The 24,316-nt window shown below is 49.0% G+C and overlaps 9 protein-coding genes across 9 annotated transcripts; 5 read left to right on the top strand and 4 right to left on the bottom strand.

Annotated features, from left to right (window-relative positions):
* Nucleotides 1-1,949: 1,949 nt before the first annotated feature.
* MAA_00282 (general amino acid permease AGP3) lies at nt 1,950-3,838 on the bottom strand (the record flags this gene model as incomplete). The annotated part of the gene is made up of 3 exons (XM_007818280.2): nt 1,950-2,623; nt 2,692-3,402; nt 3,538-3,838. The coding sequence occupies 3 exons, from the start codon at nt 3,836-3,838 to the stop codon at nt 1,950-1,952; spliced, it is 1,686 nt and encodes a 561-aa protein (XP_007816471.2).
* A 1,460-nt stretch (nt 3,839-5,298) lies between these two features.
* On the bottom strand, nt 5,299-6,303 carry MAA_00281 (mitochondrial chaperone BCS1; the record flags this gene model as incomplete). The annotated part of the gene is made up of 1 exon (XM_007818279.1): nt 5,299-6,303. One exon carries the CDS (start codon nt 6,301-6,303, stop codon nt 5,299-5,301), a length of 1,005 nt encoding a protein of 334 aa, XP_007816470.1.
* Nucleotides 6,304-6,892: 589 nt separating this feature from the next.
* Nucleotides 6,893-8,287, bottom strand: MAA_00280 (bcs1; the record flags this gene model as incomplete). The annotated part of the gene is made up of 1 exon (XM_007818278.1): nt 6,893-8,287. The coding sequence occupies one exon, from the start codon at nt 8,285-8,287 to the stop codon at nt 6,893-6,895; it is 1,395 nt and encodes a 464-aa protein (XP_007816469.1).
* Nucleotides 8,288-10,399: 2,112 nt separating this feature from the next.
* MAA_00279 (fructose bisphosphate aldolase) lies at nt 10,400-11,700 on the top strand (the record flags this gene model as incomplete). Its single annotated transcript, XM_007818277.1, has 4 exons — nt 10,400-10,507; nt 10,587-10,697; nt 10,750-11,523; nt 11,611-11,700. 4 exons carry the CDS (start codon nt 10,400-10,402, stop codon nt 11,698-11,700), a joined length of 1,083 nt encoding a protein of 360 aa, XP_007816468.1.
* A 498-nt stretch (nt 11,701-12,198) lies between these two features.
* MAA_00278 (uncharacterized protein) lies at nt 12,199-13,523 on the bottom strand (the record flags this gene model as incomplete). The annotated part of the gene is made up of 2 exons (XM_007818276.1): nt 12,199-13,404; nt 13,458-13,523. The coding sequence occupies 2 exons, from the start codon at nt 13,521-13,523 to the stop codon at nt 12,199-12,201; spliced, it is 1,272 nt and encodes a 423-aa protein (XP_007816467.1).
* Nucleotides 13,524-14,898: 1,375 nt separating this feature from the next.
* MAA_00277 (uncharacterized protein) lies at nt 14,899-15,548 on the top strand (the record flags this gene model as incomplete). The annotated part of the gene is made up of 2 exons (XM_007818275.1): nt 14,899-14,965; nt 15,028-15,548. The coding sequence occupies 2 exons, from the start codon at nt 14,899-14,901 to the stop codon at nt 15,546-15,548; spliced, it is 588 nt and encodes a 195-aa protein (XP_007816466.1).
* A 913-nt stretch (nt 15,549-16,461) lies between these two features.
* On the top strand, nt 16,462-18,770 carry MAA_00276 (Protein prenyltransferase; the record flags this gene model as incomplete). Its single annotated transcript, XM_007818274.2, has 3 exons — nt 16,462-17,365; nt 17,425-18,534; nt 18,604-18,770. 3 exons carry the CDS (start codon nt 16,462-16,464, stop codon nt 18,768-18,770), a joined length of 2,181 nt encoding a protein of 726 aa, XP_007816465.2.
* Nucleotides 18,771-20,548: 1,778 nt separating this feature from the next.
* MAA_00275 (sphingosine kinase) lies at nt 20,549-22,259 on the top strand (the record flags this gene model as incomplete). Its single annotated transcript, XM_007818273.2, has 3 exons — nt 20,549-20,654; nt 20,821-21,830; nt 21,891-22,259. 3 exons carry the CDS (start codon nt 20,549-20,551, stop codon nt 22,257-22,259), a joined length of 1,485 nt encoding a protein of 494 aa, XP_007816464.2.
* A 690-nt stretch (nt 22,260-22,949) lies between these two features.
* On the top strand, nt 22,950-23,934 carry MAA_00274 (uncharacterized protein; the record flags this gene model as incomplete). The annotated part of the gene is made up of 2 exons (XM_007818272.2): nt 22,950-23,059; nt 23,124-23,934. 2 exons carry the CDS (start codon nt 22,950-22,952, stop codon nt 23,932-23,934), a joined length of 921 nt encoding a protein of 306 aa, XP_007816463.2.
* Between the last annotated feature and the right edge of the window lie 382 nt (nt 23,935-24,316).

Raw genomic sequence — 24,316 nt, 5'->3', positions numbered from 1 at the left:
TACCTACTTAGAGGTAGATACCTAGGTAGCTATTGTACTTACTTTTTGAAATGGAGCGCGATAGGCAGGTACCTCTAGGTACCTAGGCAGGTATTTTTTGTAGTCCTCGTCTGGGTGCAGTGGGGCTTTAAATGTTGAGCTCGGGCTCGCTCGGTCAACGGGATGCAGTCTGACACATTTGGCTAAGACGACTGCCGTCAACGGACTGAAATGCGAAATTATAGAGACTTGATAATGTTTCAACTGCATCGGCTTGGGGCTGCTAACACATTCAATGATCTTCCGCAGTATTCATGTGCCATGTTTGTTGAGCGCCATACGTCGTATCCTGGGATGCATTCTGAACCAAGACAGTTTGCTTATTATTGTTGCAGAATCCGAGGAGCTTCTGGCTCAAAATAATTACGAAAAGGGGTCCGTTGTGAGCTAGATGGTATGTTTTGGCTCTCTGAAATCACATAAAACTGTTTGTGATTGCGCTTCTCTCATTTCTCTTGGATATAACCGCAGCCATACTGAAAGCTGCTTTCCTGAGATTGCCGGTGTCGAAAACAACCCTCGAAGGCAAAAGTTGCTATAAAGCCCCAGCCTGTACAAATAGACCTGATCTAGCCTGCTATCTGTGAGGAACAACGGAAATAACCTAATTAGGTAATACCTAGTCATAGCAATCGGTTAGAATTGCTAGGAAACCATACTCTTAGGATAGGAAATTATGAAGTTTTCGGTAACCGAACTCATAGAAGTAGTAGTTGTAGGCTTCTCGGTGTACAAAGTTCCTTCCAAAACAGGCTTCGAGCCCTGTATTTGTGGTCTTCGTACTTCTTTAGTGTTGTGCTGTTGGCTCATTGGGCCACCCACCAGACTTGTATATGTCAACTATTTCTCGCGGCTCAGGTGTGTTCTACGGGTCATACTCCAGCCCTCGATAGTCATGTACCAAGTTTGGGGGATACAAGAAAATAATGCTGACACGGGCAATAAGAATGGGTCATTGAAGAAGACTACGGTAAGGATCCAAAAACTTTCGGCCGAGAGGGTATCTGGTTGGACCATATGCGGGCTGTGGTTAGAAGAGATATCTGCCACGTCAGTCTAGAGCTTCGCCATGATGCCCCAACAAGGGTGGCAAACAGGTCGAGATCATATCTCTACAGGAAGACGGTAAAATACACATGAAATCCTTGACGCCGCTATACCGTTTATCATCGAATACTTAGCAGTTGAACTATAAGGATTTCATGAGAGGTTGGAGCGGTATCAAACAAGAGCTTACCTACCTAGATACTACCTATTGCGTACACGGGGACAAAGGTCAGTAAGAAGGCACCAGACATTGCCCCTAATAGCCTAGGGATTAAATTTGCTTTCATTGGGGTCTCAATGACAAAGCTCTAGCGACTATCAACGGTCCTTTGATCTGTCATTTATGCGAGATATCTTTGAGAGATAAAAGCTGAGCTCGTCAAGATCCTTGCGCAGAAATTATCAGAGTCATACGCGTCACCGAAAACCATTCCTTCGTAAAGGTAGTAAAAATGAAATATTACCTTAACTATATATAAACGGGGAAATAGGTCAAATGGTTCCCACATAAGCATTGCATGCAGAGGTTCATCGGATCGGCCTGGAATATAATGGGAGCTGCCAGGAGTCCGCAGCCACTGGCAGTGGGCTGGACGAAATCGTCTGCCTCGGCGTCCAAAATTAATGGCCCGCTGGAACTATCGTCAAATGAGGTCCAAGAAGACACCGCCCAAGCCATTGGATACTGGAAAGTCTTGCGCGCGGCTGTCCATCTTATAGGTCAAAACCTGTTAGGCTACTGCGTCTTTTGTCTCTCTTTCTTGTCTCCGATTATTGAACTTGAGCTTCGTTGCCGTAGGTGTGGAAGCTACGACATGTACTCTACGTCCATGCGCCCCTAAAGTAAATATAAAATTGTATGATCAAAGCGAACTCCAGATTCTTCTCCAAATAGAAGCTCTTCCAGTTTCAATATAAGCTTCATCTTCAGGCATAATCCCTTTACCATCCAAATCTATTCTTCTGCCACTGTCGAGATCAATTTCCCAACTACGCTTAAATTTGTCGTCATTTCCCCAGTACAGCTTCCCCACAAGATATATCAACCCAAAGAGCGGTAAAAGAATGTATGCGTCGACAAAATTGCCAGCATTGAAGGGTGACAGTGTCGTCCATCCCTGAACAAGGGCGAGGAATACGTTGGCAACTAAGCCAAAGTATGCGACGAATGGGTAAAACATGCTTTTGAATGGAATTTCGTCCAAACTTCGATTCTGAGCAGTCCAAGCTCGCCGAAAGCGAATATGAATAAAGCTGATACTACCCCACACCAGAAAGGTGCTGACACCTGAAAGGTTAACAATGTATCCATATGCCTTGGACGCACCAGTAGAAACGTTCATCATGGATATAGAGCCAACAGCATTAGTGAGCACAATTGCCCAGACAGGCACCCCCTTTTTATTGGTCCGACCAATAAACCTCGGTGCTTTACCAGACTGAGCCATGTATAAAATGGTGCGCGATCCGATATAAATTGACGAGTTGATGGCTGACAAACAGGTGATTAGGATGAAAGCGTTGACAAGGTGGACGCCTGATGCGACACGGTAAGCATGGTATCATCATTGGGTCATCGTGAGGGTAGTTTATGGGCTGGTTTACCTCCATTCCATCCCGCAGTTTGAATTGCGATTGTCATGGGACTCTGCAGTGCCTTGGCGCCGCCGTTGACAAGGCCATCCGCATTGGCGGGACAAGTAATGCCAAAAAATAGCGCTGATCCCATGTAAACGAAAATGATTCTCCAAAACACCTGGCGGATCGCTTGTGGGACAGCAACACCGGGGTTTCTTGTTTCTGTTGCGGCAACAGCGACGGATTCTATACCAGCATAGAACGTAGAGCAGAAGACAAAGACGACCGCTACGCCTCGGAATCCGTTTCCATTGAAGGCTCCAGGGTCGTGCCAATACCTAAATCCCAGCGAATCCGTTTGACCAACCAGACCGCCCGCGGCATACACGATGGAGAAGATGAAGTAGGCAGTCAGGCCCAAGATCTTAAACAGAGCCAACCAGAATTCAGCTTCGCCAAAAGCTTCCACGCCCAACAGCTGAAAGGCAGTGAAAAGGAACCAAAGGATGAGGAAGAAACCCCACAGTGGTACTTGCGGAGCCCAGTATGTGAGGATGCTGCAAATGACGTTGTATTCGTTGGCCAGCACGGCAGCCCAGATAATGAAGTAATTCCATCCCACAGCAACGGAAAAAGACTTGTCAACCATGCGCTCCGCCAGCGAAACAAATGAGCCTCCTCCTGGAAACAGCGTCGTCACCTCCCCGAGGGATTGCATGATTGCAAAGGCAATGACACCTGTGAGGCGCGGAGCCGGTTAGCCGGGTTTGCGCGACTCCCAACTCGCTCGTAATTGTCATAGCCAGCACGAAGTAATCCCAACACATTACACGGATAGGCTCGGCTCGGACGCAGGTGCAAGAAACAACGTACCGATAACCCCAAAGCCAATGATTAAAGACGCTGGGCCGCCGTTATTCAGAGCGCCACCCGCGCCCACCAACAAGCCAGGGCCAATGATGCCAGCCAAGGCCATCATTGACAGGTGCCTGTTTTTAAGACCTCTTTTGACTCCCGAGTCGGGGTCAATGAGGCTGGCGTCACTAATATCATGAGGCGAACCATATGTGTTGAAGCGCGTGTTTTCTACCTCGTCGTCAAAATTATCGGCCGAGCTCTCTCTCGGATGAGGCTCGGCATGGCTCTTTTCGGCAGACTTGTCCTTCCAAAACATGGCTGGTTTGTCCTTGGCTGGCGCCCGTCGCCCAGGCGGGTCGACAGGGCTTGACTCTAGTATAGGAGCAACACACCAGACTTGAGAGGAGGCGGCAGGAACAGAAGCAGAGATAATATTCCTGGCAGGTGAAGATGATGGGACGGGAGAGAAACGAATGAGGGGAGGGACAAAAGAGTAAAGGGGAAGAAAAGGAAAAAAAAGGTCCACCAGCCCAGCTTAAGAAGATAAAAGGATGGGAAATCGCAAGATGGGAAAACGGCCTGGGTAGGGAGTCCCTTTTTCCCTTTTTTGCCTAGGTGCTGAAGCCAACTGGTCCTGTCTGACGTGCTTGTTCTGGTCCCTCGTCTCTCGAATGGACGGATTCGGTTAACATACATGCTTGATACTTTTATGATTTCTGACTGCACCAATTGACTCTGCGGCCCGGACCTGCGCCACCGTGATTGCGATTGAGGAAATGGATCAGCCAACAGGGAGTCGAGGAAATGGCGACATAGAGCGCAGAGATTGAAGGGACGCCATGCTCGGATCCGCCTAGACGAAGGCCCCAATGGGTTTGGAGTGGGCAGCCGCTCCAGGGATGAGGGTTAATAACTTGATACTGACATTTTAAAATTACTACAGTACGTTCTTCCGAAGAACAACGGAAGGACCGTAAGTTTCTAACTCGATGCGGTGTATCAAACAACAGCCGTGAAATGCGTGACTTTTTGGGCCTGGCTCATCTCATCACGTCATCGTGGAGAGGCGCCACGAGTCGGCGTGCGCAGACTAATAAAGAACGGACTAGGCGGTGGCCCCGAGGCGGTGGCCCGCCCATTGGCTCTGCAATTGCATAAGTCAACGGTTGTCTTGTGTTCGGCTTTGGAATAACGCAGTGTTTCAACTAACACGGCGGGACGCAAAATGGGATCAAAATGGTGTGGGGCAACGGAGCTGGTTTGCTCGATGTTGTAGAAGCAATACTGGATTATTAAGGGCTCGAATGTTGTCAATCTGGTTATAAATGGTCAAAGGCCGACACCAATCGAGTCTGGTGGGTGTGCCTGCCAGCGATTGCTCCGAACAGCGGTTAACCACTTTCGTCGCTGCCAGGGCTCAGATCTCGTCAACTGATCTCAGATTAATGCAACCATCAGACCCACCTGCAACCTAGAAACGAAAAGCGAAATATCGATTCGACGTCGGGGTCCTCCGTACGTAAAAACGGGAACCGAACCTTGGAATTTTACCATAGCTGAAGGGTCAATAGAAATATGAACGGAGTGAGTAGTTGACACTCGATACAGCTTGGCACAATGGCTTCATCCTCCCAACACATATTACATCGGGCGCCTCACCGATGTGCCTGCCTACCTGGGTAGGTAATTCGTTGGCCAGACTTACATGAATAACTGCCATATCCTCGGGGTCGTAAAGCTAATGATTGTTTGCATTCTGGCTTGCACAAAGTGCACCTACACTTCCACTCCTCCCAAAACATCTTCAAACACCTCGAAATTCCCTTCCTGCCGACTATCAAAAATGGCAAACCATAACTCCTCCCACCAGCCTCCCTGAAACTCAGTCTCGCGTAAAACCTCAAGCCAGCATTGCGCAACCTCCTCCTTTGGGTTCTTGAACGCGCCGCAGCCGAGGGCGCCTAGAACAAGCAAGCCGTGACCTCTGCGTGCCGCCATTCTGAGACAAAGCCTCATCTTAGCCTTGGTCAGTTCCCGGTCTGCGGGGTTTGCGTATGCTAGTCTTTCAAAGACGTTGCCTGATGGTGTGTTGCCCCGGAAGCGTTTTGTTTCGGGGCATCGCAGAGCCGCAATACTCAGCACGCTCACTACTGGAAGGTCTTGCACCGGAATGTCGGGGGTCAAGAGTTTATGGCCAGAGGGCATGTCGGAACGAATAACAACAACATCGGGTGTATATATGCCCATGAGCTGCTTAAACGGATAGTAGCGGCGATGAAGCGATAACGATAGGGAGCTGCGGTAGCAAAGCGCTTCTTCTTGGGCTCTGGCTCCTTTCAGCCATCCCCCGCCGGGATTCGCATGGCTTGCCATGTTGAGCACGACAACCCGTCCAGCTGATGCAACACCTTTCGAGGCGGTAAGTTTGATGGCTGCATTGAATGAGTCGTCGTTTACTATTTTAATGGCGACTTTCCGACTCGGAGTGCGACGCGGGCACTCTGCAGCCTTGAGTGGTGACAGGGTGCTAAGATACAGGGCCTCGGACTTTGCTGCTTGTATGTTGGGAAGCCTCTGTAAAATTTTGGGTAATACAATCCTCGTTTCCTGGGCCACCGTTGCTAGATCCTGGTTCTGCCTGGAACTCTGGTCGTACCTCGGTGCTTGTCCAGACATGGAAACAGAAGGTCGTGAGGTTGAGTTGAGCGAAGCCCTTCGCACGGTGGTCGATTTGGTGGATGATACCCAGTGGTCCACGATACCTTGGTCCGCAGGCGACATGGCAGCCGTGTCCTTCGTTTATAGCGCGGCAGTTCTGATTTGCGCCAGGTGAAACCCGAAATGCTTGGGGATAGAAAAAAGTGATACTAATTTTATGCCAAAGTTGAGATTTTGGATACGTTTCTATGGTCGGTGTGACTTCGACGTTAGCACTGCAGGCATCAGCTTGTCGCTCATCATTCAGCCACAGTGGGATTACTACCTTACCAAGCGCCATCACGCGCCTCATCATTCAGGCAGCGCTCTAGTCTACAGTGTGGTCGCAGCAGACAATTGTCCCGTCAACTATAAATGGCTGAGTGCAGCAACGCCAACAAGAGATTATTGTCATTCGTTTTTGGCGAATTTGATCTCTAGTTTACATGCTACAGTCGACACTTCCATCTCTTAATCCTATGGAGACAAGTTCAATTTTGTCTCTACATCAATGCCTTCCCAGGCTACACCACATCATTCTCAATGCTAAATAATAGTACATCTAGGCTTGGTTTTCTAGGGGGTATCACTATGCTATACAAATATCCCCAGCTGCGCTCTTCACGCGTTCCCGTCCCTATAATAATGAAATCACAATGAATTATTGGTCAAATCATTTGTGTGCTGCATCAGAAGCTGCATCTTCTTCTTCAAAGTTTCGGGGAATCAACCCTTGAGCCATGTCGATGGCTCCTTGCATATTGCTCTTGTTGAACAAGAACAGACCCTGAATTGCCGCTGTACTCGTCCGCCGGTTGGAAGGAGTGCCATCGGGGTTCGTGCCAAACAATCCTAACTCATCCAGGCGACGTAGAAAGTGCTCTTTCCTAGAACCACTGTTGTCCTCATCGCCATAAAAACGATCCCACATCTGCCCGGCTTGGTATTTAGTCGCTTCACCAATCCTCAGCATCATGTCCACACGGCCAGGTCGGATCAGTGCTGGGTCTAGTCGCTCGATGTGATTCGTGGTGAGAAAGGCTATCCGCTCTTCGCCGGCCGCAACACCATCTAGTGCATTTAGTAGGCCAGAAAAGGTGACGCTTGCACCACTATACCCATCAGCATCACGCTGCCGACGGTTCACAAATGCAGCATCCGCATCTTCCAGGAGCAACAAGCACCTCTTAGGCAGCTTTGTCAGCAAGTACGCCAGTTTGTCGTCGGTCATACCCATTTCACTGAGGTTGATTGTGGCCACACCAAAGTCAAGTTCGCCTGCCAAAGCTTGTATGAATGAACTCTTCCCACTTCCTGGCGGCCCATATAAGAGATAACCTCGCCTGTACGGGATCCCACGGTCTACATACCATCCCTGGCGGGAGAGAAAGTCTTTGACATCCGCAACAATGCTTTCCTTGACCCCATCGTCCAAGATCACGGAACCAAGCGGCCTTTTCTTTCTCGGATCACCCAAAGGAGCCCATTCCATCCCTCGAGCCGAGTATACTATGGTTTTCCCTTCGTTTGCCTTAGCAGCCAAGCGATGAGCCTCGGCAAATATTCCCTCGAAAGTATGGCGATAGGCCCAAAGCGTTGTCAGCTGAACGATTTCGTGGGGCTCACCCGTATTCATATTGGCTGTGCTATGCTTTTCCCGGCTAACGGCAATGTATGCATTGCCAAATTTAACCACATGTCGCCCATATCCGGGCTGGAGGAAAAAGCTGGCATTGACAGGTCCTCCAGCATAAGGGCCTTTTGTGTGTGTTGTCGTCGTGGTCACAGACAAATTGTGAATTCGGGTGATGCGGGAGGCGATGAAACCAGCGGCCTCACGCGGCTGAGATAACCAAGCAAGGATCCAGGGATAGGCGGGATCTTGTTTGCTGATCTCAACGTTGACGAGGAGTCGTCGCCGAGCAGCTCCAAAGGCCACAATAGCGCCCCTACGAGCAAAGGCAGCGGCAGCGCCGATAGAGGCAAGACCGATGCCGCCTGCGAAAACCGGGTTATCGAAGAGAACGTCGGGGCTGAACAGCGAGGCGGAAGTCTGTGGTGTCGCCATACTGTATCCTGGACTGGACACAAGGCCCAGATGGCGAGATTGGAGGCAAGGTAGATCAATTCTTATGAGATGTCAACGGGTACAATCTCGGAATGACTAAGCGGCCTCGTGATTCAGACTATTGGACAGCCGAAAAATAAGGCCTGGTGCCAGACCCGCATATCATGCACATACAATGCATCATGTTAGTGTGTGTAGTTAATTATAGGAAATGCTCGCAAAATCTCCGGGTGGCTTTAAAAACATATCCTAGGTATATCTGGTACAGATTGCATTACCATACCCTACGAGCACCATCTCCCCATTCGGGTTCAACTGGTTCAACCATTCCAATGTTGTCGTGGCAAAAGGAAAGTAGATCCGCTGGACTTGGCGGAAAATCAAGCGTTCTGACCGTCTGTAACCATACTCTGGGTGAATATACCTTTATCTGGGTACCTACATGGGTGCCTAGATTTGTAATTCACTTGTTGGAACATGGGTTGTACGTAGTTGATGCCCTACTAGTGGTTTCGCCTTCGCATAGGAATGATGGAAGACTCTAGTACTGTCAATGTTGGAGCCTTCCTTTGGTGGGGGAGCCGAGCATCGAATGTTGAAGCAATTGCCCGTCGACGCCCGGCAGAATGTCTACCCGACTTAATATATGGGTAGTATGGCACACGTAGACAAATCACGGCGCTGGCTATTGCACATGGAAATTGTTCCGTTCGGGGGCGGGGGCAAGGGCCAGAAGAATGTTCTTGTAAATGTAGACCAGGCCATTCATGATGGGACTCGGATACCACCAACCAAAGGGTCTTTGCCCTCCATGCTATCCGTCAACGGTACAAAATTCAAGCCTGGCTCGAGCGGAAGAAAGACGAAGCAGGCTTAAATTTCAACTTCAATATCAATACCTTTCCCTCAGCGCCTCAGCGCAGTAGTTAGAAAGACTCTTCGTTGAACTATAAATACCTAGGTAGGTATGTACTTACTGACGTAGGTAAGAACATTGAAGCTCGTGCGCCCTAATTCCAGAATCCGCACCCTCGCCGGCGCTTGCAAGAGAGCGGGAGGCAAACAAATCATATCCTAGCAGGAATACACGGCCATCGCACTCTGTACCGTGGTAAACCGTGGTACACCCGGCAACGCTACACAAATACTACATCTTCCTAGAAACTGTGCTGAGATTGGGTTGTTCAGATGTCCCGCATGTTTCCGTCCAACAAGCCGAAGCGTCGGTTACAACAGGAGGCTTTCCCGGGAATGACGAGCCCCGTGCCGACTTCCTAAACCCAAAATTTGCTGCCCCGCAACCTCCTCTCTTTTCCATGTGGCTTCCTGACTTTGTTCCTTTCCCCTCTATCATCCATCCAGACTGACATCGAAACATCGAACGCTCTACCAACATCTCACTCTTCACCAATTCCATTGTTGGGTACTTGTGTAAGTGTTGAGCCAACCCCTCTTCCCCTCAGACCCACCATACAGTACGGAGTTAGAACCAGCACTTGTGTTTTCGGGCAACGGCTTCATCACTCGCAACGGACCGATCAAATAATAGCTCAAGCATGTTACCATGCGGTCATTAGCCTGAAAATCGTGGGTCAGTCCAATGCCAAACCTCAGATGGTCAACAGTCCTTGACTCGGCGCACCAATTGGCAACGAGGGATATTTGGACCGCCCGGTCGCCGGCCTCCAGACCTATTGTTCTGACCTCATTCTTGATGTCATGAGCTCTCTGAAGGTCCAGTGGTGCTGCTTGGTGTGCTTGACCAGACATCAATGATGGAAGGGCAATCTCAAGGCACCATCGGCCCTCTTATTACGCCCAGTGTGCCCCCCCTGGCTGCCCCTCCAAGTTGCGATAGCGATAGCGATGCCCCAGTGCTACCTGAAAACACCGGAAAACCCCACGCGCCCCTTCATCCTACTTTATCTACCCCTCCAATCCCACAGCATCCAAAAACTGAGCAATTTGCTGACCAAACTGGTACTTTCTCCCGATCTCTAGAAGTGCTCACACCCTCTCCGTTTCGATCCTTACCCATCTCTGTCGACTTTCTCATTTTCTCACAACGCCAATTGACAGTCAACTCATATATCTTATTCTACAACCGCGACCATGGGCGTTACCGACGTGCTGAGCCGAAAGTCTGGCGTCATTGTGGGAGACGATGTCCTGAGACTGTTTCAGTACGCCCGGGAGAAGCAATTTGCAGTCCCCGCCATTGTACGTCTGCGTTGAACCCCGGCATTTATTAGTGCTTCCTCGCTATATTCTCACAACGCTGATCCCAATGTGATAATAGAACGTCACTTCATCCTCAACTGTGGTTGCGTCCCTTGAGGCTGCCCGCGATGCCAAAGCTCCCATCATCCTCCAGATGTCGCAGGGAGGTGCTGCTTACTTCGGCGGCAAGGTGGGTGTACCATCTCCTGGCTTTTGTTGCGAGGCTGCTGACATTATTTTAGGGTCTGAGCAATACCGACCAAGCCGCTTCCATCGCTGGTGCTGTTGCGGGTGCCCAATACATTCGTAGCATTGCTCCCTCTTACGGCATCCCAGTAATTCTCCACACTGACCACTGCGCCAAGAAGCTTCTGCCATGGCTCGACGGCATGCTCGACGCTGATGAAGCTCACTTCAAGGCCCATGGCGAGCCTCTGTTTAGCTCACACATGATCGATCTCTCAGAGGAACCTGTCGATTGGAATATCGAGACTACCGCCAAGTATCTTAAGCGAGCGGCTCCGATGAAGCAGTGGCTCGAGATGGAGATTGGCATCACTGGTGGCGAAGAAGATGGCGTCAACAATGAAGACGTTGACAACGCGTCTCTTTACACCCAACCTGAGGATATTCTCAACATCTACAACGCCTTGTCTCCCATCTCTCCATATTTCTCTATTGCTGCTGGCTTCGGTAATGTCCACGGCGTCTACAAACCCGGGAATGTCAAGCTCCACCCCGAGCTGCTCGGCAAGCACCAGGCTCACGTCAAGGAAGCCATCAAGTCCAAGGAGGACAAACCTGTTTACTTTGTCTTCCACGGTGGCTCTGGGTCCAGCAAGAAAGAGTACCTCGATGCCATCAGCCACGGCGTCGTCAAGGTCAACATGGACACTGATATGCAGTTTGCCTACATGAGTGGCATCCGCGACTATATGCTGAACAAGAAGGACTACCTCCTCACTGCTGTTGGCAACCCCGATGGCGAAGATAAACCCAACAAGAAATTTTTTGATGTAAGTGCTAACCTTCAAACGATCTGTTTTCGATGTACTTGATGCTTCCATTCCGTGGTCGAGAAGCTGCTAATGTATAGGATTTAGCCCCGTGTTTGGGTCCGCGAGGGAGAGAAAACTATGTCTGCCCGTGTTACTGAGGCTCTTAAGGACTTCAGCTGTGCTGGGCAGGTGTAGGTACTTGCCTAAAATACGAAAACTTCTCTATGTTGTGGTAGGGGCGGTTCGGGGGCGTGATGACTACAAACAGTTAAGAATACTATCAGCTGAATTCAAAATGGAGTAAAAATAAATTGAAAAACTCAGCGACATCGGCTAATGTTAGAAAGTGACTTGGTTTGATTTATGTGCTCGAGAAACACATTCATTACAACAACATCCAGATGATCCACCATGCCCACCCAATGATTTGAACAACTTATTAATAAACGCATAGAGAAACCCATGATCATCTCAGCCGTGTGCAAATATCAGGGCCAGTTACAGAATTTTGCGAGATGTATTCGCCTGTCGCCAATTATGCCGCATTCTACCGGGATGTTCCAGAATAAGCCACAGAAAATCACAACATGTGGTGCAAGATAGCCAGGTACCTTGTCTCCGATCACAGATCTGGCAGGCGACATAGCTGCAAAACGAAACGCTTGATGATTCGTATTATCCACACCCAAGCGTCTACTGTCCAAGCACTTCTTTTTCAATCTCCTGTACTTGCTCGTTGCTGAGCTTCTCGGCAGACGCCTTAGCGGCTTTCTCTGCATCGAATCTCCATAGGCCACCTGTCTTATCCTCTTCACCATTCAAAGGAATCCCAGCAGCATCGCCTAGCTCTTTCAGAACCTGGTCTTCAGCTACGGACGAAAAATAACGCCGCTCCCAAGTCCGCTCCTCAGATCGTTCCTTATTTCGCAGATCTCGCTGGGCTTGCTCAATTTTTCCTTTTTCAACGGACACCGCATCCATATCGCCGACTTGAATAGCTTTCGCAACTCTAGCCCAAGCCCGACGAGATTCGAGAGGGTACTGATCATCTATATGGGCAACGTTAAGCTCAGTCTGAGCGGTGCCAACGGCGTCATATGTAGCAAACAATGTGGCTGGTGAGTTCTTCTTGGCAGGACCTTCATATATCTCAAATTCTTTGGTCCATTGGCCTGTAACGTTATATAATACTTCTTTCTCCTTGCCTGTGGGATAAAGAGTAGCGATAACACTATTCTTCTTACCAGACAGCCAGCCCTTGCCACTGTAATCGATCTTGGCAGTATAACCGTTGGAGCTACTAATGTAGCTTGACCCGTCTAACTCGACAAAAGGTGCGCCAAAAATAAGACCCTCGATATGAAGAGATGGAAGTGTGATTAGATAATGTTCATGCTCTTGTTTATCACGAGGTCCAACCGGGATTGTCAGCACGGCGTGACCAATTTGCTTTACAATGATGGTGCTTTTAAACGTGGCCTTTTGGGCATTGTATCCTTCCAGCTGAACCCCAGTCTTGTCGTTGCGGATGCAATACGCAGTCGCGGGAGGATGGTGGCTGACTTGTTCCGAAATGAGCGTGGTCTCGCCAGCTTCGTCAGTCCAAGTGCCTAGGAACAGCTCGCCAAGAAACGGGTTCAAAGGCTTCTTTTCGTTCCCAAACTGTTCGCTTCTACTGGCATATTGATGTTTAAGTGTTGAAAGAAACCATTTCAACACGAGAACAGCGCGCCTGGCGGGGTCGGCTTCAGCAGCAGGAGCGGTGAAGATGGGCGGATGGGTTGCCCAATATGATGAGAATTCGGTCAGAGATTGGGACGACAAGATGAACGGCGGCGCAGTGAGAGACGAAAGATCCCCGTTAAAGGAGGCGATTGACTTAATGGAAAACCGTGTCAGCTAGGGGTCCTGGGTGCCGCGTTCATAGGACAAATGATGTAGTGTTCCCGTACCTTCAGGAAGGCTGACCAGCTTCCACTACTGGCTTGCGCCGCAGCCGTGGATCCAGAAGACGACATGGCGGTTCACAAAGAGAGGCAAAAGTCGGTCCGCCAAACTTGAATTCAACAGAAGTGGGTTGAATGAGATGAGTGGTAGCTGGCGTAGGCGATGATGGAGTGACGGATCTGCCAGCAAGTCATGTAGAACGGCAAAATCGTGGCGTTGGTGGAATCTTGTTGTCAAGGGTTATGCGGAATCAGGCACTTTATTGTACTAGTCGGCACAAGTCAAGACGATTCGTCGGTCATGTCAGTCTATGCGTCCAGAGAGTGGGGGAGGGAAACTGTCTTTAGCCAAAACAGTGCGTTTGGGCAACGTATCACGTACGATAATATAGTGTATGATGCCAATGTATGCTTAGCGATAGGCTCATATATATCTTGCCATAGGTTTTAGGTTAGACGAACAAGAAAATGTTGCTTTGCGCCCTATCGATAAAGAAATAACACGACAAACGGCTTTTGGAAACCTCAGCATGACCAGTTTGCCTTGGATCACGCACGTATGTATGTAGTGCCCTGTAAGTTTGTGTAGTGGCTGGCCACACGCGACACTGCTCTGTCCATTGGCCGCAGAGCAGTTTTGCCCCGCTCCCGCTCCCCCCACTGTCGTCATCCAGTTCTAATGTTCTTAGCTTCACAAAAGCCACCCCGTTCCTGCCGCAGATCTCAGCTACTCCTAGTTTGTACCAATTGCCAGTGCACCTACGATAATGCCGAAAGTCTAACCAATGTTTTCAATATTTGACCAGGAACTTCTAATTTGTCTTTGGTTTCAATAGAGATTTACTGCTGCCTACCTGCCTAGTAGGTAAGTAGGTTTATGTATAAATTTGTAGTTAAGCTGGGCAGCGCGTCAGCCAGTTTTGAGGAGTCAGGACAACTCGCCGCTGGTACAAGAATCCACTGGTCATTAGAAGCCAGCTCTTCTTCAGCTCACGAAATTCAGAGGATGCAAGACAGTCTCTGGCCAGTCACAAAGCTGCCAACAACGTTAAGTATCATACTGCACAACTCCACTTTATTTAGGCACCAAATAACAGGCACTACTACTCAAGTACCAGACGGTACATGGAGGCAAGTCCCTGCAGGTGGTGGGAACTTAATAATCAATATGCGCCTCCTCCGGACATGGCGGCTGATTAAGGTACCTACACGCTTTACCATCACTTTCCAACCTCTACTCGCCTTTAGAGAACTTCGGCGACATAACCAACGTACCTTGGAGGTATGCTTCGTATATAACTACGCCCAAAAATTGGAGTCTTTCATTTAACGACCTCGTGACTTGCCGTACAAACTGGATATCTTTTGGAAATCTACATCGGCCGCCTCGAACGGCAACGCTCTCGTAGCTGCCGCGCAGGCAGTACAACCGCGTCAACCACACATTATGACTGAGCTCCCACATCGACCAAGCCTATCGCCACAACTGTGCTTCTCGTCGGGGGCTCTTCGTGGTATATTCCATCTCTTCGTATGCGTATACCGTCAATAGTAGTCTCTGCTGACCGGCTTGCAGACTTTCTTCGTCTCTCGAGATCGGCTGTCGACGATACCATCACAGAGAACCTGAATGCGTTGGTTACGCCTTCACATGCTGGATTCGACCCGAGCTCAACGTCTCAGAGAACTCCTGCTTCCGGCTCACGACCTATAGGCTCTGAGGCTTGCAAATCATTCAAGACGGCGGTGCTTTTTCCAGCCTGGCAGGCCAGAACTGAGGTATTGAATTACTGCGCACTTATTGCGGCTAGCCCTGATCCTGATGACCCAGAGGCAACCCTACGAGTCATTGAAGAGCAGAAGAATCGTGAAAGAGTCGTAGACGAGCGACTAGATCCATATTCGAGCCGATTCGTTCTCCGAGAACCTCGAACCCGGATTCTGGCCAGCCTCGTCCGCCAAGAGCGTGGCGTCGAAGAAATAATACGCAACCGTACTTGGAGTGTTGTTCAGGAGCGATGCAATTATTCTCCTCACGATACCTGGCAAGACGCTATGAGGACATGTGGGTTTGATGATGGTTCTAGGAGTAATTGACCCAGCGGCTTGATCTGAAAGAGATGACTTTGGCTACTGCATCAAGCCTGCATTCAAAAAAACATAATTTTTGTTAAAGATCTCATGTATAACAGGGCGCAATGTGTGTGCCATTTTGGGTTTCGGCGTGAGTCACCGGCACAAAGTCAGTAGGTTTAAGCTATAACACGCAAAGTACCGTAGATAAGTATTGACTCGATTAATAATTGACGAGGTGCAAAATGCTCGTGCTAGCGTACCAGACACCACTACACCGTAGGAACCTATCTCTAAGTACTTAAGTAGGTAGGTACCTACTTACTTAAGTAAGTACTAAAGTAAGTTAAGTATCTTGCCAGGGACTAATAATATTCAATATTGGAGTAGCCACCAGTGACCCGAGTGCTCGTCGATGTGTGTGTGCTGCATTTTGGTTAAGAACCCCCACCTGTCTCGCCCACTTCCACCTGCCCACACAACTTTAAGCATGTACTCCGTCCTGGAGCTGTTAAAACAAACACCAGACTCATCCGAAGATCCGCCGATTTCAGAGCCAAAAAGCTTGGTCTTCTTACCACCGCAGCAATAAGATCTGCCTGTCCGCTATCGCACCATTTGACGGCAGTTGCATATCGCCAGGGCACATTCCCGTTCTTCGGTCGGCACAGAAACAATTGTGATACTATTTTAATCACATGCCATCAGTTGATGTTGGCCAACTCACTCTGTCGGCCACCATACCCCCAGCGCCCGTCCACCGGTTTCGTTGCTCATACGTCAGTAGCTACTAAACCAGAAAGCATTCCTGGAACCAATTTTCAGTCGGGTCAATCTCTAATTTCAAGATCGCGTATAGTATTGAACAACCGCAAACTCTCTCCCGTCTGTGCCGAAACTCCCATCCTCCGAAAAAGTAACACAGATCACCGTCACCATGCCGCAGCAACTTGCGCCGAAGGAAGCGGCGCAGTTCCGACAAGTCATCCGCAGCTATGAAGACAAACAATACAAGCGTGGACTTAAAACTGCAGATCTCATTTTGAAAAAGAACCCGAAGCATGGAGACACAATGGCCATGAAAGCCCTGATCCTTAACAGCCAGAGCAAAACCGAGGAAGCATTTGCTCTCGCCAAGGAAGCATTGACCGCGGATATGAAGTCACATATTTGTTGGCACGTCTACGGGCTACTCTATCGTTCGAATAAGAATTTCGAAGAAGCCATCAAGGCCTATAAGTTTGCTCTCAAGTTGGAACCAGAGTCGGCACAAATCCAGAGGGATCTGGCAATTCTCCAGATTCAAATGCGGGATTTCCAAGGGTATATTCACAGCCGTAACTCCATGCTCCAAGCTCGGCCGCAGCTCCGCCAGAACTGGACTGCTCTTGCCATAGCCAATCATCTCGCCGGCAATCTGGCCGAGGCGGAAAATGTCTTGACAACCTACGAGGGCACTCTCAAGGCTACGCCGTCACGTAACGATGTCGAACACTCAGAGGCAGTCATGTATAAAAACTCGTTGATTTCTGCGCAAGGAGGCTATGGGCGTGCCCTGGAACATTTGGATACTGCCTGCAAGCACAATCTGGATCGGCTGGCCGTGATGGAAAGCAGGGCCGAATACTTGGCCAAACTGGGGCGGAGTGAAGAAGCTGCTACGGCTTACCGAGCGCTGCTCGATCGAAATCCGGATCATGCAGTGTACTACGAGAAGTTGGCATCTGCTTTGAAAATTTCCCAAAATGGTTCAAGGGCACGAAAAGCGCTGTATGATGAGTATGCAGAGAAGTTCCCCCGATGTGATGCGGCCAAACGAATTCCCCTAGACTTTCTCTCCGGTCAGTATAAATAATTGGAGAGCCTTCACTTTTTCGATATGACGGCTTACAAGAAATAGGTGACGAGTTCAACCAAGCAGCCGAGGCCTACCTCACGCTAATGTTGAACAAGGGCGTGCCCTCCACGTTCGCAAATTTGAAGCATCTGTACTCTGATTCGGTTAAAAAGAATGCTCTAGCTTCGCTTGCGGAAAAGTACCTCCAATCTGAGTCTACGCTGTCAACTAGTAAGGACAAGGGAGAAGCCGCGGCACTCTACTTCCTAGCTCAGCACTATAACTACCATCTCAGCAGAGACTTGACCAAGGCTATGAGCTACATTGAAAAGGCCATTGAAAAGGATCCCAAGAGCGTTGATTTTCACATGACGAAAGCGAGAATCCTAAAGCACAGCGGTGAGATTCAAAGGGCTACAGAAATGATGGACATAGCGCGAAAGCTCGATCTCAAAGACCGTTATATCAACAGCAAGGCTGCAAAATATCAACTTCGAAACAATGAAAACGATCGAGCGCTCAAGACAGTCGGCTTGTTCACACGGGCAGACACTGCAGGGGGTCCATTAGCAGATCTTTTGGATATGCAGTGCGTCTGGTATCTGACAGAAGACGGGGAGGCTTATGCTAGACGGGGAAATATCGGCCTCGCTCTGAAACGCTTTCATGCCGTGGCTAACATCTTTGATGTTTGGCAAGAGGATCAATTTGATTTCCACAGCTTCTCCCTAAGAAAAGGCCAGATTCGAGCCTATGTTGAAATGATTCAATGGGAAGACCATATCCGTGACCACCCCTTCTATTCACGGGCTGCACTCGATGCCATCAACTTATATGTGGAAATAGCAGACAAGGCGTCTACAAATGGGGTCAATGGAACTGGCGGTGAAAATGGAGATGATGCACTGGCGAAGAAGAAGGCGGCGAAGAAGGCGAAGAAGGAACTTCAGCGCTTGGAGAGAGAGTCGGCCGAGAAGCAGGCCAAGCAGGACCCAAACAAGGGCACTCAAAGTGGTGAAGCTAAGAAGAAGGATGATGATCCGTTAGGTTTGAAGCTTGCTGCTACTACAGACCCTCTCGGCGAGGCGATGAAATTTCTCAGTCCACTACTCCAGGCTTGCCCAAGGAGTATCGACGCTCAGCATGCAGGTTTCGAGGTTTATATCCGCCGACGTGAGTGATGACGGCCCAAGCCGACTAGCCTTTTTTTCTCTGGATCAAAGTATAACTAACAGGTGGCAGGAAAACTCCTCCCAGCGCTTCGATGTCTTCATTCTGCATTGTCAATTGACCCCTCGAATCCCAGGACAAAGGAACAGTGTTCTGTATTTGAATCTACGTTGAAATCCGTCGCCAATCTACCGCAAAAGGTGTCAGAAGCCTTGAATGCGGAAGTCAAGGCTCTTTGAGAAGGGATATCCAGTCCGGAAGACAAGAATGGGATTGCCATTTAACCCTTATTTATAGCGACATAGTGTGGAATGAGACGGTCTCATTCTTCAAACAACGGTCCAGCGCTGCACAATCAATTGTGAAGGAGGAGAGTAGAACAGAAGGAGGTTTCGCAATTTATGATGGCGACCGGCGTGAACAGGCATACTTACCTACGGGTCACTACAGCTGGATATGGTGATACGGCGTCTTGTGTTGGGAGCACTCGGGGACTCTAATATAGCCTTGTCGCTGTAATTTAGAGCTGCACATGGTTTCTGATGCGACGAAGGATCTATAAGCCACGTGAGGGGATACAATGTATGCTATTATTATATCAGTTAAACGTCGGATTCGAGAGGTAGAAGAGTCATAGGTATAAAAAAAAGGTCGTCATTCAGCGCGCACAAAGCCACTGATCGTGTTGAGCTCGCCAGACCTAAGCGAAGGGAACATTAGTAAGAACACTAATGCGTAATCACAAGAGGCTTGTCCAGCACTTGAGATCTTGGTCATCTTCTTCAAGAATAGGTAGGGGCAGGACGAAAGATCTGACTTGACAAGTTGACCCCCTCCACAACTTCCTTCGTACTGCGTACCTCTCCGAGTGAGACATGTGCAGGTGGCCACAAAGCTGCGGCGCATCAACTTCATTTGGTCGGCGGGTCCGGTGCCACAGGTTGTTGGGATCTCGTACGGACTTGCCTATAAGGGTTCAAATTTCTTTAGCGGCCGATGTGGACAAGCGACTCCAGGTCAGTACGCGTCGAAAGGGCCGTGAGAGTTATGGGCTAGGGTTCATTTCTCTCACATGTACATACTTAATACCAGGTAAGTTACCTAGCCCCTACCTAGGTATCTATGATTTAAGCCGTAGGGACCGTGGAGACTGAGGGGAGCCCGCGCAGTCCGAGCGAGCACTTGAAATGGAACGAACTCCGAGACTACAAAGGCCCCGCTGGCGCTCTGAAGCTCTCAGGTGCTCGACATCCAGATACCCCAGCCAGCAGAGTAGCGCTGGTGCTGATAGTTTAAAGTTCCAGTTAAATGTCTAATGTTGTCATATTGAACAGATCCCCCATCGCTGCTAGGTAGGTACCTAGGTACCTAGTGGAAGAGGCTGAGGCATCTGCGCACCTGGCTCGGTGTAACAGGATGGTGCGGTCACTGGCAACTACGAAGACATATTTCCTTATCACCAGGTCTACCACAAAAAGATACTAACACACGGGATAGTCGACTTTCTTGTGTGCTCAAATCATTTTTTACCAGACCCTAAAGAACGCAGGTAGGTATCAAACACCGTCACCGGTTGGCCAGATCAATGCTGGTTGGTTACTTGAAAACGTACACACAAGTAGGTACAGGTACTTCTGCTTTAGGTAGGCCGTCAGTCTTGTCGGCAGGGTACAGCCGACCGCGGACGACCAGACAACATACCAGACTCCTCCAGTCCCCTGGTCATCCTTCCTAGCTTCATTTTTTCTGAGGAGCCTGGCATCTGTCTCCTTTCCGCGCAGCCCGTACACTGTATTCTGTCAAGTTATTGCGCGTCCTTTTTCGCTCGTTTTCTTTCTTTTTTCTCTTTTTCGATCCCTCATTTCATTTACTTGCTTAGCCTATCAAGTTAGCCCTATCAAGTTGGCAGAAGTGTGTGCAGGCACTGGCGCCGCAACAGACTCACTTTGCATGCTTCCTTGCCTGTGTTTTTACGTCTCTTATGCAAATACCACCCCTTCCCCCCGGGCCAGCAGCAATGGAAAACGGAAATGCTCCCTTCGTAAGGGACGCTTTGTATATAAGTATGGACGAGAAGAAGACTTTGTCTCTACCTGCAAGCGGGAACTTCCTTACAGTTTTTGGTAATACCTTCAAATCAATCAACTCTTCAAGGCCAAATGTATTGACAATTGATAGAGCCAATTTCCAAGAGCAGACTTCGATCGGTCTGCAGATCTATCCTGACAGGTTACAACCTCCAAGGCATAGACGCCCGGTGAGAGTGAGGTGGCTAGCTGACATGAATAGTAGATTCCTCTGGCAAGCGACAGGTGCCACTTTATAACGTCGTATGGATAGAAACTGCCAATGGTAATATCTTCATTGACTATGCGGCACAGTCGTCAAAGACGCATGTCAAACTTGAGAGGTGGGCATTTGCGCTCGCGAAAGACAAGGAATCTCCAGGTAACTCGCAGCCAGAAGAATTTGCGGCCCGTGTTCTTGAACGGGCATATGGGGATTCTCAGCTTCGAAAAAGAGCATATGTACTCATTAATCCCCATGCCGGCCCAGGAGGCGCTCTGCGCAAATGGAGCAACGAGGTCAAGCCACTTTTCGTTGCTGCCCGCATGGAGCTGGACGTCGTCACATTGACACGGGGCGGAGAGGCCACAGATCTCGCTGAACAAGTCGATATTGACAAATACGATACCATTATGGCATGTTCTGGCGACGGCACTCCTCATGAAATCTTCAACGGTCTGGCAAAGCGTCCTGACGCTGCCCATGCCTTGGCCAAGATTGCCGTCAGCCATATTCCTTGTGGGTCAGGCAACGCCATGTCCTGCAACCTCTATGGTTCATACCGACCATCGTTTGCGGCGTTGGCAATCATTAAGGGCATCACTACCCCCCTCGATCTAGTCTCCATTACGCAAGGCAATCGTCGCTTCCTGTCATTTCTCTCCCAGTCTCTGGGGATCGTTGCAGAGAGTGACCTTGGGACTGAACATCTTCGCTGGATGGGCGGTTCAAGATTTGAGGTCGGTGTTTTGATGAGAATATTTCGACGCCGATGCTACCCATGTGATTTAGCTGTCAAAATTGAAGTTGGTGAGAAAAGCGATATCAAGGCTCACTATAAGTGGCATACCAACGGTGCAGGGGCCAAACAGCTCCCTCCAGATGTTGTTGCTACAGGACAAGTCGGCAGTAAAGGTCTCCCGCAACTCAAACACGGCACCGTTCAAGACCAACTACCAGATGATTGGGAACTTGTGCAGTACGATAAAATTGGCAACTTTTACTGTGGAAATGTAAGCTGGCCCGGCTATTAAATTTGTCTTTCGTAGCATTTGTGACTAACTCCAGTGCAGATGGCCTACATGGCACCGGACGCAAACTTCTTCTCTGCCGCAATGGCCAGCGACGGCTGCATGGACCTTGTTACAGTTAATGGGGATCTCTCTCCTATCACGGCCACTAAGCTCCTGTATTCAGTCGAGTCTGGAAAATTCTTCGACAACCCACACGTACAGTACAAAAAGATATCTGCGTACCGCATTGTACCCAGAAACCAAAAAGATGGTTATATTAGTATTGATGGCGAGAGAATCCCGTTTGAACCTTTCCAGGCCGAGATACATCAAGGCTTAGGAAGGGTCATTTCTAAGAGGGGAGCATTCGAGGCAGCCGGCCCGGCGAACTGGGATAAAGTGACGCTGGCGGATCGTATGCACGCGTAGGCACAATTGCGACTGGAAACATGTGTTGGCGACAAAATTATGTTTAGCGGGAATTTTATCGAATGTCGTGGTGGAAGAGCTTTGATACCCAATTGTACCATACCACGAGAAGCAAACTTTGATGGACACAACAGGTCCATTCTTTATGTGCCTATTTGCGGATGGGTAATTCGAGATGTGAAAATTGGCTGAGGAACTGGCCGTGGCCGCACTGTTACAATATGTACTGATCATCTATGGCTTGACATTAGCTAAAAAGCATATTGCACATAGTCTATTTGCCAAAGTACCTCATACATGGCCAAAATTGTGATACTATACTACCTAGATAATTATATTGCGTTTAGTTTCCAAAAACTCGAAGTTATCAAAAGAGTGTGTTTGAATGGTTCTCAAGCGAAATTTGAATTTCAGTTCATGACTGCAACACATCGGTGCTGTACCCATCCTCTTTATATATTATTCCAAGCTAGCGCTCCAATTTCTTGCAGGTTAATGATAAGATAAACCAGACCTGTGGAGGGGCAGCTTCCCCGAGCTCTAATAAATTCCACTTCCACCCACACTTCAATCTTCCCCTCGGTGCTACGAGAAGCAAGTTCGTATACTGATGCGCATGCGACGATTTAGCGGAACAAACATCAGGCTAGGCAATTCGTCAATAATCGTGTCAATTTAACTTGTTTCACCATGCCTGGTCGAGGAAGCAAAAGCTCGTTGTCAAGTTCTTGGGGCCGGTTGAAGCCAGTGGAGCAAGATCCTCTGCAGAGCATGGGGTTGCCATCAAAAGGAGATACTCGGTGAGTCCTCGCAAACGAAACCAGTGTGAAAGAGACTACGGCCACTGCTAACCCCCGAATATAGATTGCTTGACTATAAAACACAAGAGAATTTCTACACCAATATTGTGGACAAATACATGGCATTCTGTTCCGAGGCGGGGCAACGGGACGAGCTTCTACGCCGCTTATCTTCCCTTCATATTGATGCGATGCCCGCTGCCGATAGCCGTATACCAATCCCTCAATATACTAATAGCAATGCTGGAGCCTCGCGTTTCATTCCTCCCGACAATATGTCAAGCGCCAACGATCTCTCCGGTATTCTGGTAGCTCTACGAAAACTCAGAGAAGGCATTGTCGCTTCAAACCGTGTCGATGAGTTTTCGGCACAAGCATACTTATTTTGTATACGCTTGTCAGTTTTGGCGAAACAGCCAGAATCATATCATGCTGCTATATTACACCTTTTGCATGTAATTCATGTTAGACACCCGCTTACATCATTGGAAGTTCAAGAGGTAGCTGGATATCTTGTGCTGGACACAGCGTGTCGCCGACGACAGCTTGCGGAGGCAATTGCGATTCGCCAGCAGTTCAAACTGCAGGATGAGAAAGTAAATGCAGTCCTGCAGGCTATCATACACGACAATTACGTCCTTTTTAGGCGAATCCAAAAAAACGTGGACGGCCATAAAGCTCGGTTGATGGAGTGGGCAGAAAGGGATGTAAGAATACATACTCTCAAGTGTCTCGGGCGAACATACCTTTCTGTGGACTTCAAGTTTCTAGAGGATATCACGGCATCTAAATGGGAAGATTTGACAAGAAACGATGGCGTGGGGTGGGAGCTGGACAAAGAAAGAGTCATCATTCGAAAAGTCAAGACTCGGTGAAGCTGTTTCGCTTGGAGAACTTAGGTCATCTTAACATTACAGGGCTCTTCCGGCTCTATTACCTCAAGCGCAAATGCCTGGGAAATATTTAGTGTCGAAATGCTAGGCACAGGCCAAACCCTCTGGGTAAAGCCTGGCCAGCACGTATCGCATCTCCGGTTGATAAAACCAGCTCGTCCTCTTTTGCCCACACGCACGCGGGCTTATATTCCCAGAGCTCCTTAAGTAGTCGCTTATTGACTTTGACCGGCGCAGTCCTCCGTTGTCGTAAATTTCAACACAAACGTGGAAGGCCTTGTCGATTCCTTCAACGGTTCACAGCAGCCAGATTCTCCACGGCCAATCGTCTACTTACTTAGTTAGGTGACCGCCAAGAGCAAAC

This window comes from Metarhizium robertsii (assembly GCF_000187425.2).
Source record: "Metarhizium robertsii ARSEF 23 chromosome Unknown MAA_Scf_3, whole genome shotgun sequence".
Classification (NCBI taxonomy): domain Eukaryota; kingdom Fungi; phylum Ascomycota; class Sordariomycetes; order Hypocreales; family Clavicipitaceae; genus Metarhizium; species Metarhizium robertsii.
The sequence above is the reverse complement of the archived record's forward strand: the minus strand, read 5'-3'. Positions and strand labels throughout refer to the sequence as shown.